Genomic DNA, 18,500 nt, shown 5'->3' with positions numbered 1-18,500 from the left:
GGGATTTTTCACTGCATTGATAGATTTTTAGTTTTTCAAGCAAAATCTCATGGTTTACAAAATCAACCATAATAGTGCCTACCATTTCTCCTTATCTAATGATTTCAGCCATTTATCAAAGATACAAGTGCAGTTTCACAGGAGTGATTCTGTCAAAAACCAGACTGATTATCATGAATAAGATCATAAGTATTTAAATAGTTGAAAAAAGAATCATGTACATGTTTTTCTAGTAATTTGGAGGACAAGGAAGGATAGAGATGGGTCTGTAGTTATTTACATCATCCTTTGTTCCTGCTTTATGCAATGGTGTAACCTTGGCAGTTTTCCGTGTTTGTGGAAATTTATTAGACCTAATACTTTCATTGCAAATGAGAGCTATGTTCTCTACAATTGCAGATGCAGCTACCTTTAGTAACCTTGGTCCAATCATATCAATAAATATATTTCAACACAAATTCTGGACTCATTTTAGGAATTTCAGACTTTATATTGTTTGGTAGTTTTTTAGCACAAACATTTTTGAGTTCCAGATGATCAGAATAAGTTCTGGGTTCTTTAAGTTTTTCAGCAATTTGAATGAAAAAGTCATTAAAAATATTTGAGATGTCTGTTGGATTATTGGTATAAATGCCCTCTTGATTGAGGGATAAAATTTCAGTTTCATTCTTACAGTTCCCTGCACCAAACTCTGTAAACACTTTCCAGATAGCTTTCAGGTTATTTTGGTTTTCATCCAGCACTTTTTTGTAGTGCGCTTGTTTGGCTTGACGTATCATTTTATTAACTTTATTCCTCCAAACTCTGTATTCAGCCTGATTTTTGTACTGATTTTAGTTGGTCTCTTTGCTTTACTGCTTCAAAAATTTCTAGGGAGATCCAGCCTGGCTGGTGGTCTTTCTTTATCCTGTGTGTTTTTAAAGGGGTATGTTTGTTCACTATACTGATGAACAGATCTGTCCAAGTATCTAAAACATCATCAATATCTTCAAAGATTTGGACTGTATTACAAGGAATCTGTTTCAGATCTTCCAGGAATTTAACAGCATCAAAGTTTTGAAAAGATCTATAAGTAATGGATTTATGGGTATTATTTTTTTTAATTTGCCATTGACTTTATGTGTTTGAAAAATTGCAAAGTGGTCACTTATACCAATCTTTGGAACCATTACTTCCAAAACATTTTCTTTTGTATTGGTATAAATATGATCTAAAGTGTTTTAGAGGTAGATGTTACTATGGTGGGTTCATTTACTATTTGCTCCATAACCTAATGAAGTAATAAAATCCATCCAATTCACTTTTATTTGATCAATGAGAAGGTCTTTATTTATATCACCTAGAATGTAAAATTCTTTCTCTTCATTTGAAATTGTATCTACTTGAAGTTCAAAATATTCACACCAATCAGTATGTGATGATTGGGGATCTGTACACAAAACCTACTAAGTAGGGCTTAGCTTTTTCTGGAGTGATTTGTAGCCAGATGGATTCTATAATTTCCTGTGTTTCTAGGTCTTCCCATCTTTTAGAAATAGAACCATTTCTAACAGACACAAGAAGCCCACCACTGCCTGCTTTCCTATCTCTTCAATAAGATTTGTCATTGCCACTGATATACAAGAAATTTTCACCCTGATTTTCTGTTAACATTGTTTCCGAGAGTCCAGATAAATGGATATTATTATTTGGAGAGGTTAGCAGTAACTTCACTTGATCAATCTTTCCATGAAAACCCTGAATATTTAAAGGACTTATGTGTAAACCCTTACTAGAAATTCCTAAATTCATGAGATTAATATCAATGCTATTAGAAGCACTCAAGGAGACATTAAAAGTATTAAAACTATATTCACAATGATCATCATTACAACTGTCATTAGTTTTTCTGCATTTTCTATTTTTATAATCATTGTATAAATCTGAACTATCAGTCATATTTGAATATGTACAATTAGCTGGTAAGTTTCCACATTCAGAACATGCATCAGCAAGCAGATCAAATCTGTTTTGACAAGGGATGCCTGGTGTATATGACAGTCTTTGATTGACAGATTGGTCCTCCCGCTGAATAGAGTCTTCTTGTGGAGTTGAGATGGCTACATTGCCCTTTTCCTATTCCATAAATCTAGTGTGAATTTTGGCTTTGTGTTCAAAGCTACCACAGTTATGGCACTGTATTGGATGTCTGTGCCTGCATTCCTGTACTGAATGTTTGGTCTCACTACAGTAATCACATCCCAAAGTGTACTGAGTGTGCTGATATGGCTGACCATATTGTCTAAGCTAGTCAAATCATCAGAAATTTGAAAGCTGGTGTTATTAAAATTTGTACACAAATCATCAGAAATTTGAAAGCTGGTGTTATAAAAATGTGTAGACAAATCATCAGAAATTTGAAAGCTGGTGTTATAAAAATGTGTGGACAAATCAACAGAAATTTGCAGGAGAAAGTTAATGTGATTAAGGCTTGGTTAAATCAGATTTTATCATTATAATTCACTTGACTAACAGCCACAATCTCAGTGATGCAGGCATTTGTACTGTTGTGGGAAAACTTGAAAAATATCTTGACCTGCCAAGCTGAAGACATTAAGTTGACATGGGGGTGGGTGCATTTTTTTGTTTCTCTGATGAGGAACCTTTAGGAAATTTATACTCTTTTGTATCTTGATCATGACAAAGATTGTTTACTTTACTTAAGGTATTGCATGTTAATTCAGACATTTAAGGAAACATATTTATTATTAGGGTTGGTATGTAAGAGTTTCTTAAAATTATTAGAAATGGCCTTAACACTCTGCAATGATAAACAATAAAGGAACAGAAGAAACTATCTTATCATGGATTTCTATACAAGTAATTTTCAGCAGGTGGATCATGAGTTGCTTCAAGGGACTCTTATTTAATACTGATTGTATACCATTGGGATTCATTTAATTTCAAATGTATGTCATGGATTCTTTTTTAGTTTCACGTGTATGCCATTGGGACTCTTAGTTTCACATGTATGCCATTGGGACTCTTAGTTTCACATGTATACCATTGGGACTCTTAATTTCACATGTATGCCACTGGGATGCCTATTTCATTTTGAATGTATGCCATTTGGACTTCTTTAATTTCACATGTATGCCATTGGAATTTCACATGTATGCCATAAGAACTCTTATTTAATTTAACATGTATGCCAGTGAGACTCCTATTTAATTTTGAATGTATGTCATTGGCATATATTTAATAAGACAAGAATACAAGAAATCTTGAATCCAAGTGTAAATTAAACTGATGTTGATGTTTTAGGTCTTGTCATCTATCACTTTTCAAAAATGTAACAAAGAAATATTGGTCACATCACACAACTTTCTTTTGCTTTTATGGATATATCATTCTGATTCACTGGAACGTGATGATGTTTCTTTTACCATATGTACTTGTGAATGATCCAACTTCAAATTTGTTTCAGCCAAAATATTGTTTTCCATTTTCCAGGCAATTGATACAGACAAATTTGTGTATATTGTCATATTTTATTAATTTTATTATGCAATATTATTGTTGTTTTCAATACATATACAGTGGAACCCCGCTATAATACCATAATTGGGGTCCAAAAATTGGATCTTGTTAATAGTGAGGTCATGTTAATGCGGGGTTTTACAGCATTTTACTTTATTCAGAGAACAACGCATTGGCACATATATGTTTATTCATGTCTAATGTATATCATGAATAGGGTATCAACACAATTTTCTATCGTGCTGTCATGGCATGCAATTCATCTATGATGCATGTAATTCCATTAAAAAATTGCACACAGATTTAAAATATTCAATAATTTTGTCACAGATCATTGTGTCTGAATTCAATGTCTTATATATAACACGAACAGAGTATTAATACTGTTTACTTACTGTCTGATATCGTACCATTGTGGCATGCAGTTAATCCAAAATACATGTATTTCCATTGCAATAATTGCATACATATTTAAACTATTCAGTATTTTTGTCACAGATCATTATGTGTCTGAATTCAATGGGAAAAAAATAAGAGCAAAAGTAGGTTAAGAAAGAAGAAGCACATGTACGGTTCATTACGTTCCAGGGTCTATGAATGTGTCTGTACAAATTTCATACTGCTAAAATTTTCTCATATGCATTTCCGTGTACCTTTATCCATTGTAAATTCCCAATAATTAACACTTGTATGCCTATTCATTTGAATGACTACATCAAGAAAAATTACCAAACAATACATGCTTTCAGCTTGCATATAACTTTTACTTCAGATTTTGTGAATATCAAAAGAAACATGAGAAAAATACTTTTATAAAGATTTAAAGCTAAACACATGTACAATTTCATACCCTTTCAATTTACAGCAATTAAAGTGGACATCATTTACTGGTCAACTGATTGCATCTAATAACACTGCCAAGCCCAGCAAACATGTTGGCGGCTTTTGTTTTTTGATGTTTATTTTTTTAATCTGTTATCAACTACCACCACATCTGCTGCTTGGTTGTGTATGCAGTTAAAAAAAGAAACATATGTCCACTATTGTTTGAGCAACGATTGTATACAGAATTAATTGAAGACAATCACAAAGACGACTTACTGGCTTTACTCATGGATCAGTAATAAGTAACATTTCCGATAATGTTTATTTTGGCATAACACTTCAAGAACCTGGCGAAATTGTTAAATTTCAGAAGAAATGCCATGATTGTATTATATTTGAATTCCGCCAGATGATAATAAACATTTTACACACTATTTCTTGTACTTTAAAAATGTATTTAAAATATCAGGAACCACACCACGATCATATTATATTTGAATTCATAAACAATCTCCTCCCCAAAATGATATTAAATTTTTATACACTATTTCACATACTTTGAAGACTTGTTTTTTTCTTCTTGTGTGAATGAATATATGAAATTTTGGGAGCGAGGCCACAACTGCACTATATCCAAATTCACATTATCACAGGGCACATTATAACAGGTTCACACTGTATTTACACTTTGCAGCTCAACTCGAAGCTTTTGTAAATTGAAATGTTTGTAATCTCTTGCTTTAATGAACAACTTGGGATTCCATTTAAATCATTTGTTATAAAGAGGTTTTCATATTCTCTTTATATGTGTCCTCTGGGGCCTAGTATGGGTTGAACTGTGGATTCCAAGGGCAGGGGAAACATCATTTTAAAGGGTCAGAGTTAAATAAACTGGATAAGACTTAATGTACTTTTAGTGTTTAATTAAAAATGAGATAATCTGACCTGCTTTGACAGTTTTACCACCTTAACTTTGTTGCCTGCCATGTCCATGTACTATTATCATTTCTATGCACATTGCCTTTAATATGATAAATGTTTTATCAAGATCTTCTGAGATAACCCATAAAAACATTAACATGTTTGAATATCAGGTTTCTTCTGAAATGAGCTGCATTATGGATTTTTTGTTTCGAATCATGTGGTTATTTAACTTTAGTGCTCACTCCCTGTCTGTAAGCATTTATTTTCGTGATTCCCATTTCTTTGGAAATACTTTACATTTGCAGTAGTAATTTATTGATTGATTGAAAAATGATGTATTTTAACATTAATTTATTACTGTTTTTCATTAATGCAGCCTGAAATAAATTAAATCTTAATTGCTATAGTTTACTGCTTTCAGATTGACTACAGCAGTAGCTGTCAAACACAAACCTTCAATGTTTTAATTGCCAAAGATCATTTCAAATGGATATCAAATGCCATATTACAGGTTTTATCACATTTATGATTTGACCATTCCAAACAGTGACATAGATCTGTATGGATGTGCACTTAAGAAAAATGTATTATATATACTTGCTTTTAAGTCCAACTGCAAACTATACAGACCCAAATCTACTGCTGCATAATGCACCAGCAGATCTGGGTCAGTAGAACAAACAATATAGACCCTGATCAGCAGGCACATTATGCTATGGAAGATCAGAGTCATTGTTGTTTGCAGTTTGACTTGACTTACAAGTGAATATATATGGTAGATGCATTTTTTTAAATTGCTGATAATAAAAGCATGCCATAAGGTGAAAGATATTAAGATTTAGTGGACAGATGACAAAAAATTGCAGGAGCCCACAATACAGCACTGGCCATAACATCAAAGGATTCATTTATTACATTGAATTTTACTCATTTACTGTAGTGAACTTTATTCAGTTGCTGTATTATACTCTATTGATGGCTTGATCTAAAAAATTTTTAGCTTTTAAGAACTGATGTATTTCCTTTCGTACTGAAACTTCTTACCATGTTTTATGTAAGCACTTTTCTCTGACTAGTCTTGCACCATTTCATTTATCTTACTTTTTCATTGTTTCTACTGTCTGCACTGTCGCTCAAGGGATATTTGACTTGGCGACTGACACAAGTTACTGCACACATTTTGTTTAAGTTTTTGGTGTTCGTGATCGTTTTAGCTGTCATGTTTTATCGTTTCTTTTTCAGTTTGCACATTCATGTACCTCCATGGTAAAGGTGCTAGTGGCACTTTCACATCCCCCAACTTCTCAGGGTTTTATCCTCGTAATACAGAGTGCCATTACATTTTCTATGGGAAGAAAAACCAGAAAGTTGAGATCACATTCACTCAGTTTGATGTAGATGGACTTAAGCCAAGGTAACTCCCAAAATTTGCTGTATGTTTCATCAGGGATCATCTCCGATTTTATCTGACTTTCCAGTAAATATGGAGGGAAAAAGGCAAGATTCATTGGAAATTTTAGTTGTAAAACAAACTTGCACCTTGCCCCCCTCCACACATCCCACTCTACCTTGTCTTGATTCATCATTTTAGAAATATGGTAAGACAGTGATAACTCAAACATCGATCACATGAATACCTGATATCATATTTTACTCTTACATTAATCCTTATGATTTATTTGACTGTTTCATGTTTAAAGAACATCAACACATGAAAGGCTGTATTTTGACAAGGAATTGGAGTAAATGGCCTTGTCCACAAATACACCATGACAGCTGTCACCCAGTCTGGTCAGGGCAGAATTCAAACCTGCAACCTTCTGGTCATGTGTCCAGCACACTAACCTCTGAGCCACATTGCATATTGATACCACCGAGTCACAGTGCATATCGCAACCACATAGCCATGGTGCATATTGAAACCACTTAGCCACATTGCATATTGAAACCACTTAGCCACAGTGCATACTGAAACCACTTAGCCACAGTGCATATTGAAACCACTGTGCAAAGATCCTTTTTTTTTGACAAATAATACAGTATTATTGAAATAATCTCTTTCAGGGCACATTTGTGCAAGTCAAGAAAAAGAAAAAATTTCAGTTAAGAAATCTTACCATCAAACCTGCTATGATATAATTCTGACAGGTATCCTCTTTACCTGTTTTACAGAATTGACTGAAATGAAAGCCATGATCCTACAGGAGAAAATGCTTTGAATTTGTTAATAACACAAAAATTCATGTATGCCCTCACAGGTCAGGCCTACCCTTTGTATGGAGCACAACCTGTGGATACCCTGTTCAGATTGCTATTAAAATATTTTAAAAAACATTTTCATAGTATGTGGACTCTGTTCTGAGCAGATAGATTATTTGCACAAACTATCCAGAGATTTGTTAGCAAGGAGACAGGATTTGGTAATTTACCTTTTTTTCTTGCTGAAATCATTTAAATTCATTTTTTACATTTTTTGTTATATTTGTTGTATTTGTTACTGTTGACTTTATCAATGACAATTTAAGCATATTATCAGCAATACATGCCACTTAGGACATGTGGAGCTAAAGACATTTCCAAAAGACACATTGAAGTAGCTGACCCAGGCTGGCTTGGTCATGTATCAAACCTGTGACTATTGGATTATGAGTCCAATGCTCTACCAACAGATCAACTGCAGATCCCAATACAAATTTAATAAGGATCCATTGAATGAAATGCAATGTGCTGTCTGATGTACTGTTGATCAGAAGACACCATTCTCGTGACAGAAAGATTTATTTATAATCATTTGAATTGTATGCTTTCCAAAAGCAGATGTTCCTCATTTTTATAAAAAAAAACTAGTCAGCTAAAATAACATTTTAATTGCATACATGTAATGATTTATCTTAACTAAAAGTAGTGATATGGTTGTTTGCATAGTAGATGAATAAATATGTATAAAGTAGTCTTGTAAAGTAAATGGATTAAGGCGAAGATAAATTGATTAAGATAAAAGTGAATGGTTCAAGATAAAGATAAATGGATTAAGATAAAGGAAAATGGATTAAGGCAAAGGTAAATGAATTAAGATAAAGGTGAATGGTTCAAGATAAAGATAAATGGATTAAGATAAAGGAAAATGGATTAAGGCAAAGGTAAATGAATTAAGATAAAGGTGAATGGTTCAAGATAAAGATAAATGGATTAAGATAAAGGAAAATGGATTAAGGCAAAGGTAAATGAATTAAGATAAAGGTGAATGGTTCAAGATAAAGATAAATGGATTAAGATAAAGGAAAATGGATTAAGGCAAAGGTAAATGAATTAAGATAAAGGTGAATGGTTCAAGATAAAGATAAATGGATTAAGATAAAGGAAAATGGATTAAGGCAAAGGTAAATGAATTAAGATAAAGGTGAATGGTTCAAGATAAAGATAAATGGATTAAGATAAAGGAAAATGGATTAAGGCAAAGGTAAATGAATTAAGATAAAGGTGAATGGTTCAAGATAAAGATAAATGGATTAAGATAAAGGAAAATGGATTAAGGCAAAGGTAAATGAATTAAGATAAAGGTGAATGGTTCAAGATAAAGATAAATGGATTAAGATAAAGGAAAATGGATTAAGGCAAAGGTAAATGAATTAAGATAAAGGTGAATGGTTCAAGATAAAGATAAATGGATTAAGATAAAGGAAAATGGATTAAGGCAAAGGTAAATGAATTAAGATAAAGGTGAATGGTTCAAGGCAAAGATAAATGGATTAAGATAAAGGAAAATGGATTAAGGCAAAGGTAAATGAATTAAGATAAAGGTGACTGGTTCAAGGTAAAGATAAATGGATTAAGATAAAGACAAATGGATTAAGGCAAAGATAAATGGATTAAGATAAAAGTGAATGGTTTAAGGTAAAGGCAGATGGATTAAAATAAATGTTAAAGGTTACTCAGATTATAAAATGTATACAGAGTGAATAGTCTGTACATATTTGGTTGATAATCACAAGGGAACTGATTATCAAGACTATATTTTCTTGGCAAGCTTTGACATGTTTCTGTCTTTGGTTTAGAACTTTAACCCTCAATATTTTTTTGTCTATATATGTATAAAGAGTTAAAGATTTTATTTGAGTGTTATATTTGTGATTGATTTTAATAAGCCTGTAACACGTATAAAAAATTAATTTTAGTGCAATTTGCTTAATGTCAATTTACATGAAAATATTTACTCTTTCTCATTATTGTCACACTTTATCCCCAATCAAAGCTTTGAACAGGAAAGAGTCCATATATCATGTTTTTTTTCAGCATGCAGGCAACTGACACAATACATGCATGAAGTTATCTTTACTTTGCCTTTGTAGCCTTTTATTTTGTATGTGTTCAGTTTATTACTACAGTAAAACTTGTCTTGAGAGACCACTCTTTTGCCAAGAAAGTGGTCCCACAAGACAGGTGATCTGTCAAAAGATGAAAATGATCCATTTATTAAAAATCTGGACAACAGGTGGTCTTCCATAGAAATGTTCTTTAAGACAGATTTTGTTATGTTTAGATAATTTCTTTGATTGATAGAAATAAATAAGTCATGGTTTATCAATTTTAGCTCGACTTGCAGCCAAAGGCATTTTAAGGTTATGTCATGGCATCTTGTCTGTCTTGTGTCCTTATGTTTTTTATCCTGATAAATTCATCAACAACATTATTTACTGGTCCTCCAGAATTGCTATATAGCTGAAATGACTTCTCTTGAACTGCTTGAGTAGTTATGGCCAATTTGATCTTTGAATTTTTTATTAATGATGCAAATCTTGTATTTCATCTACCAAGTGTTGCTGTAAAAAAATGATTTAACTTTGTCTCAGAAATGACAATGATTCATTTTAATCAGATCAGACAAGACAAATTTTGACTTGACTGTCTGGCCAGGGTCTGCATGTGAGCAACATCAAGACTGCTTGTGCTTTTTGTTTCAACATAAAGCCATTTCCCCATGCCAATATTACACCTTACACATGGACTGAAAACAATAAAATAACAATTTCAACAAACATAGATAACCTGCATACATACATAGATACATACTACATACATACACACATACCTACCTACCTACTTACCTACCTACCTACCTACCTACCTACCTACATACATGCATACATACATACATACATACATACATTCTGTAACTAGTTCTTAAAAATCTTTTTTTTATCCCAAAATTAGTCTGAAAATAAGATTAAAAAGATTAAATTTCTGTTTATGTTCCATTGTTATGAGTTTAACACCATTTTTCTGCACAGTGATGGCCAGTATATTACTGGCAGAGTTAGAACACTGGAAAACCCCAATAAGAATTATCAACCAGCAGGAAACTACTGGCAAGCTTTCTTGCATACTCACATTGGCCAGGACTGAGACTCAAACCCACGTGGACAGAGCACTTTCTCTTTTAAGATTTCATGCAGAGAAAGCAATTTACATGAATAGATTATAAAATTACATCTAGAGTTAAAATATACATGTATAGTGGCTAGCAAATATATAAAAACAGTACACAGGAATTTAAGTAACTGAAAGCTAAAAACAAGATTATGGAACTAAAAGTTATAAGCAAAACAAATTAATTAAAAAACTAAATCATTACACATGTGGGTGAGTTAAAATAACTCAGTTGTCATCTAACATTGGCAGGGAAAATCTAACTGAAATTAAATGTCAGCAATGTAAGCCACATTTTGGGCAAGTAAGGCAATAAGCAGATCTTCAAGAGTGAAAACTACAAATGTAGCAGATTAAGGTAGCAGCAGCAGCTCCTTTACTCATGTCTATATATGGAGCTTTTGCAAAATAAGCTCTCGGCACATAACTTTAAGAGGGACCTAAAATTGTTTAAATCGGTGGTGGTTCAAAAATTATTAGGGAGAAAATTTCAAGTTTAACTGCTGCGCACTTGAAAGGTTGTTTTCCTTAAAGGTCACCGGCCATACTCCAACATTTTCCTACTTATATCAGATTTGCATTACATGATTAAAGATAGTTATACTCGCACAAAAAGAACAAAAAAATTATCAAGTGTAAAGAAGAAATAATAATTTAATTACTCAAAATAGAAGTATACAACGCTGTTACTTCCACTTAGTTATGATTTCCCACCTATAGAGGATGCCAACCGGAAATGATGTACATTTATTCCTACAAGACGAAGTACATGCTTCTTGTTGTCGAAAAATAAAACACTATAAACTATAGATAGGGAATATTTAGATGAAACTAATGAAAACTAATTTATTGTTCAGCCTTATATCAGTATGCATGCATGATGCACTAGATTGTGTCGTTTTCAAAACTGTTTCATTGTTTCAATTTATTTTGAAAATTCCCGTTAATACAGGTAAAAAGAATCAATGCTGGCTTCCCTATGTCGGCAGACTTTATATAAAAAAAAGATGAAAGAAATCAGCACACTTAAAGAATCCAAAGGAACCAAACTTGACTTCAGAAGAAAAAATTAGCATACTAAAAAGATACCAAAGTCAAGTTTCCGGGGTTGATTTGCATTGTAATAAAATGACCTATGTATTTGATATCATGTAGGTAAGTTTAAACAATGAGTTTATTGCTTCCTGCCAGTTGCATTTATCACCCGGGCTTCTATTTGTTTGCCATATGTAGTCATAACTGATGTTTGCAGGGCAAATAGTATACACAGTAATAACTTGCTTTAATAATACTTTTGTAACCCATGCTAGCAAAAAGATTATCATTTGCACTCACATTGAATGTATTTTAAAATAATGATTTCTTTTTATTTGTGAGATACCGACTTATAGTTAACCTGGATACAATACAATCTGGGCCAGTTTGCAGTAAGTAACTTATCATGCGTAAATGGCAGGTACCTTCAAGCAGTCGGGTGATACTTTCATCTCATTTGCGATTTTGTTATTTGACATAAGCAATACACACTACACTAAGGATGCATATGCAAGCCCGCATCCGCTACATATACAGAATTCGTGGATATATTTTTTTTTTAATTTAATTTTTGCATGATGAAAAAAGAAGGAATATATGATAACAATGCAAGGTTAATTTCTTTCATTTTATTTTCAAACAAGTGTATGTTTATCAATTTATTTTGTACCGTGAGCGGGGGATGGGGGGCACAAATTAAACACAAAATTATTTCCTTTCTAATTTGTACAGAATAATGGAACAAATATGATTGACGATATTGACCAGTAATGACAAGCTTTCAATTTATGTGAAGAAAAAATAAAAATTAAATTAACTGGTAAGAGCTTCATATTGCAGCAACTAAATACTGACAAAATGCTCAACATTATTCTCTCTCTCTCTCTCGTGTAATCTAGTATGTATTGTATGCATCTGTGTTACAACATGAAGCCTAAAATTAAGTATATTTGTTATAATATCTCATGTACACTACCCTTAGCAAAATGTATATGTATTATGTAGAATATTATCTGTTATGTATTTTTGTTTCAGAAATGATTATTGACAATTTGACCAGAAGACTTAAATTGAGAATGTCGTTGTGCAGATGCATATATTTTTTAGCATAAAAAATGTATATAAATATTTTAATTAGAACAAGCAAGATATGTCAGTTTGTGTTTTCTCTCATAAATATGTTCGTTATGAAGTATGATTGTTTTCTTTCAAACAATATCAAAATAGTTTGTTTAAATTTAGTTTTCTTCCTAAAACCTATCTTACATAGCATCTACTTTTTTGTTGAAGAAAAAGAACGTACAAACTATTGTTAAGTATGGCCGAATTGTATTTTGAGTTGGGCTGAATTGTCTTTGGGCCAAATTCACTATAATCCGGCATAAATGATACAACTTTCTCATCCCTCCCCTATTCGATCCCACAGATTAAATCCACTTTTTTCTGGTAAACATGGTTTCTCAGAAAAAGAAAGAACGCTTTTTCCCATCATCACTCTTTGGGTTACATGCGTACGCAACACAGTGCACCAAGTATGCTGTACAAAAGCACGATCGTATGCTATATCACATAGACATTTACATGGGGAAATTGAGCACTTGAATAGGTTGAATAGAAGGGATACATGTACATCATATCTGGTTTTGGCATGCAAAAACTACCGATTGTTTACAGAGATTGCCGAATAATTTTTTCATTTTATAAAGTGGAGTTTTAAGTCTAATTAAACATTTTTATGGTGTGCATATATAACCAATGCGTTTTGTTTATAACTATAATAATATCACACGTTTGTACAATATAGGTGGCCAGTGACCTTTAAGTGCAGATTTAACTTTAATTAGATTAAATTATATACATCAGTACATGTAAGTGCTGCCTGATCTTTTCTTGTGTTCCCCTTGCTCATAAGCAGCATTGAACCCTCCAGTTACCTCAAAGTTTATAATAATGACATTATTCTGGCTAAAAGAATTTACCAATAAGTATATATATATATATATATATATATATATATATATATATATATATATATATATATATATATATATATATATATATATATATATATATAGAGATATATATATATATATACCCATATTCAAGTACAAAATTTTAGTTTGACTCCCAAATTTACATTTTTTATTAGAATATATATTGTAAATTACAACAGGAATAATTTGGGCACTGTAATGTCCAGAAGTTAAAAGGTCAGCAGTTCTGGTTTCTTAATTACTTTCCAAAACATGTCTTTCAGTCTGTAATTTACCATAAATCCAGACTACATTTTCACTATGGCATTGTTGCAGATTAGACACTAGATCACCATTGAGATAAAACAGTCTATTGGCAATGATTGCTATTAATAGCTTAACTTTCATTATCAAGAGACCATGAAAAGGTATTTTTGGGATGGTAGAAAGGTTGGTCATGCTTGTTTCTTGTAAATTATGGATTTGATTTAGATATTTGAGGCACTATAGTACAGTCTAATCTTGTTTATCTGATTCTCTTTATGCAAAACGCACTTTTATATGATGCAAAAACTGGAGCAGTTAGCCATAAATTGAACCTGTTAAGAAGACCAACACCATTATTATTCCATTAGTGAAATTGGATATTTTGTAATAAGTGCATTATTCCACATATTTCTGGAGTGATTTAAGTTCAATTAGACTGTAATAGTTGCAAAATACAGAGTATGCAGTTCAAACCCATGTTACAGTGAAATAAGGTACTGTATAAGCATTCTAATGGCAGCCACATCAACAGCTTTTAAAAAATTTTGATTAAAGTTCTTCATTCATTGGAATATACCAGTATTTCCTAAAGCTCATGATAGATTCCCATAAAATTTGTCACAAATCATAATGAAGCTAAGAGAATTAATTCTATGACAAGCTTGCTCACCCCATAAACTTGAGGTCAAGGTCACATTTAAAGATATATAAAAAATAAGGTTTTTGTTAAAATATTTATTTATGCTTACATTTTGCAAAGCCATTGATTTGTTTACTACTTGGATTGAATCTTTATGAAGCTAGGACAATTCATTCTGTGACATGCATGCTTGCCTCTTTGACGTTGGGATCACCATTGAAAATTGTTGTTCATTTTTTTTTAGTTTCTTTTTATTTGCCTATATTTCCTAAACTCTTTGATGGATTTCTTAATATTCATTATGAGAGGAATCCAATTCATTCAATGACATGTACACTTACCCCTTTGACCACAGTGTCAAGGTCAGTCATAGAAAATATTTGTAATGATTTTCTTTAGTTTCATTATTTCACATATTTTTCCTAAACCACCTGATTGCTTTTTTTCATACATTGGAAGAATCATTCTGAAAGTAAGATTACTACAACTCTATGGTCTTAAACTAAACAACAGAAAAGAGTGAAAACCAACAAGTTTTGTAAAATTTAACATAATTTATTTTCCTATAATACAAAGTGAAAATTTAAAAAGAACTTACAGTATTGTAAACTAAATCTAAAATAATCCAATATGTTCTGTCACTGATCCTAATGAATACAGTTCTAATTAAATTCCAGTGGTGTCCCAAAAAGTTCCAACTCTGAATGTGTTGATGTGTTTGTAGTGGCCTATGACAAGGAGATGTGACAACAATCTTTTGATAAGTCACAGTAATATAATCCAAAAATATTCTTGTCTGAGTTCATTATAATTTCAAATCAATGTTCCATTCCAAGAATATTATTGATGACCACTTTGTACCTCCTTTGAAGATTAATTTGAACAGATGATTCCATCCAAATAAAATACTGAACACAACAATAAAACTGATTCTGCTACAAGATATTAAAGCAAGAATTAATCAATTTTCAAGAAAACAAAGTTATATAGAAAGAACTAAAACACACAAGTAAAGCAAGGATGTGGGTCCAAAGTTTATTATAGAAAATTTTAAGTTGTAAACAGATAAAATCTGTTACTAAAATTATAATAAAGAACATGGTAAACATTATGTTATTAACTCAGACTATAATGATTCTATTATTTAACTCACACTCATAGAGAAATTGTTTACCAAAATCAAAACAACATCACTGTCAGGTACATAGTGAACTTGACTTTAGATAAGGTCAAGTCCAAAATGCAATCACACATATCATATGATCATGGAGAAAAATTACCCCAACAAACAATGCAAATTAAATATACACAAGACAAATAATTCTGTGACATGCTCACTCAATCTTTTGACCTTGGGGTCAAGGCCATGCATTTTGTCAGTAGTGCTTGGATCATGAGCTCAACCAACAGGTCATGACCTTCAGTGTGAAATTGTTTCAAGGGTTTTAATGTTTTCTTCAGATTTATCATCTGTTGTGAAAATGAAAAGTTTAGCATACACCAATTCATGTAGCAAACACCAGTTCATTTCAGCACTCTCCAATTCATTTCAGCAAACACCAGTTCATTTAGCATACACCAATTCATTTCAGAACATACCATTTCATTGTAGCACACACCAGTTCACTTTTTCTTCACAAATACATAACTTGACCCCCATATTTAAATGCTCTGACAAGAGTGCCAGTTTTTTGTAAGTCTCAGCAATCTCCCAAAACTAGAATCAATTTCATCTCATCTTATCTGCAAATAATTCTTGTCGAAAAACTTGACTGGATCATGATTAAAAGTTCACACATCAATCACCAAATCCCCATATGAATGATTCCAACATTTCTGTTATGTATATTGCGGGAACTTAGCTGGATATTGATCAGCATCCAAGCAGTTAGATTTTAAAATTTCTCTCATGAGTTGGTAGGTCATGTAATGACTATAACCTACAATTACTCTTCTAGATTGGGGGCTCTGTGAGACTTCAGAATACTGTCAATTCAGATGAATGATATTCCACAATGCCAACAGCCCGAACAGATCAACACAAAGTATAGTAGAACCTGTCCTGAAAGACCACCCCTTCTGCCAAAAAATCAAGGTTCTCTCAAGACATGTAGTTTCTTGCAACAGATCATATCACTAAATAATCAGTAAATCTGAGGATGGAGATACTTGTTTCTCATAGCAGTGGTCTCTCATGACAGATTTTACTGTGATGATGAACACTGGTAAAATCTGTCATTAAATTTGTATGCTCCCACAATTATAACAGAAGGAGCATATTGTTTTGCAGCTGTCCATTCATGTGTTTATTATATACACCATGTATGTGCAACTATATCCAGGGCATAGGACAAATCATGATTTTAAAATGTTCCAGTTTGATGTAAATGTAAATGTAACTGGATAAAACCAGGTTGCAAGCCAGATGCAGCTTGCAGGATTTAGGTTAACTAATGCCTGGTATACATCAATCCCAGATTGGTATGTATGCAACTACATGACAACTATTGATATTACACACAGAATCCTTCCATTTTTCACACTTTATTTAGGCCATTACAGCAATTTTAAGGTTTTACATTTTTAAACCTCTTTCTTTTTTGATAAAATTGTATTGGAAAGATTAATAAAATAAAACAACTTATGGTAGAAATGTGATATGTATATTTGTATGTATATGTGCATGATCTAATTTTGTCATGTCCTTATAGAAATTGTCTAAAATTGGTTTGAAATTTTGGGTAATGGTATTTATTTGTCTTCATGATTGTGTGTCTGGAGAGGGGCACATAAATGTTTTGTAATCACAAATCTGGTCATATATCTTCTTTGAGAGGTGGGCATGGTAAATAGGATTCACTCTTTCTCTCCTGTATATGAATTCATCCAGACATCATCCCTGTGTGGACTGCACCTGAACAACTTTGAAAGTTGACAGCAGACAAAATGTCCTATGGTGGAGCAGTAGGCTGCTGTCTGAATACATTAACCAAAAACTTGACAAAGACAAAAAGCTAAATTTAATTTGATCTTCAATTTAAAATATTTAATTTATATCTGTGTGTATTGCCACAAGTACATTTTTGTGTATGACTCTGAACAAGTCTTAATATCACAATAAATTAGTCCTTCCTTGAAAATACCAGTACATCAAAGAATCATCAACGATAAATGCTAGTAGAAATCAATAATGTGGTTTTGACAGAAATATTAATGAGTTATGATTGTCTGATATAGTATTTGCATGTGAAATTGTCTCCGTTTCCTAATTTGACAAAATTCAAGATTGGTACTAGATATTATGCCATGAGAATTTTTTTAAAAAAATCCTGGGCAATTACATAATGCATTTGTAAATACTCAACCACTGAAGGTTGTAAAAAGCAATATTTCTATACTGTTTCTAAGTGGTTATGGAAAACAGAATGGGCTTTTGTTATTTTCTTCCAATTTTCAGGAAAATAAGCAAAGTATCAATGATAGGCTTTTGTGCTGGATATGATAGCTTTGAATACATAAAATGCTACAGATTGGATGAAAATTTTAAAACTGCAAAAGAAATCCTTTTTCAGATTAACGTTGACACCTCTGAGTGAAGTTACTGAAGATGCAGAGCACAGCCTCTGTCTTCCAGAATTTAAGGAGGGACAGAGTATAGATCACCGGTGGGGAATTGTTGATATTGTTGCCAGATACCTATGTCTTTCAAAGATTATCATATCTTTGTGGAGTTTTCTTGACCCACAAGTAGAATCATCCTTAAATAGTATGTGTGGTATTATTTATATTATCAAACTGTTCTTATTGTGTTAGAATTAAGAGTAATATAACAATAATCGTATTATGATAAACATTTGTCATGGCTGATTATGGAACAAGGACTCATTCAA

The 18,500-nt window shown here is 32.2% G+C and overlaps 1 protein-coding gene across 8 annotated transcripts in view; it reads left to right on the top strand.

Moving 5' to 3' along the window:
- The window catches only part of LOC149786272 (suppressor of lurcher protein 1-like), a 533,176-nt gene that overhangs the window by 499,172 nt on the left and 15,504 nt on the right, over positions 1-18,500 (top strand). Inside the window, exon 17 of one of the 8 annotated variants that reach the window (XM_089976656.1) lies at positions 6,511-6,682. The exons of 6 other annotated variants lie outside the window; for them this stretch is intronic. In XM_089976656.1, coding sequence (XP_089832782.1) covers positions 6,511-6,682 — 172 coding nt within the window. Of the gene's footprint in view, positions 1-6,510; positions 6,683-18,500 lie in introns of those variants that run through there. One more of the 8 variants, XM_089976659.1, reaches the window with a different exon arrangement.

Source organism: Sinohyriopsis cumingii, chromosome 12, assembly GCF_028554795.1.
Source record: "Sinohyriopsis cumingii isolate HCF-2022 chromosome 12, ASM2855479v2, whole genome shotgun sequence".
Taxonomy (NCBI): domain Eukaryota; kingdom Metazoa; phylum Mollusca; class Bivalvia; order Unionida; family Unionidae; genus Sinohyriopsis; species Sinohyriopsis cumingii.
The sequence above is the reverse complement of the archived record's forward strand: the minus strand, read 5'-3'. Positions and strand labels throughout refer to the sequence as shown.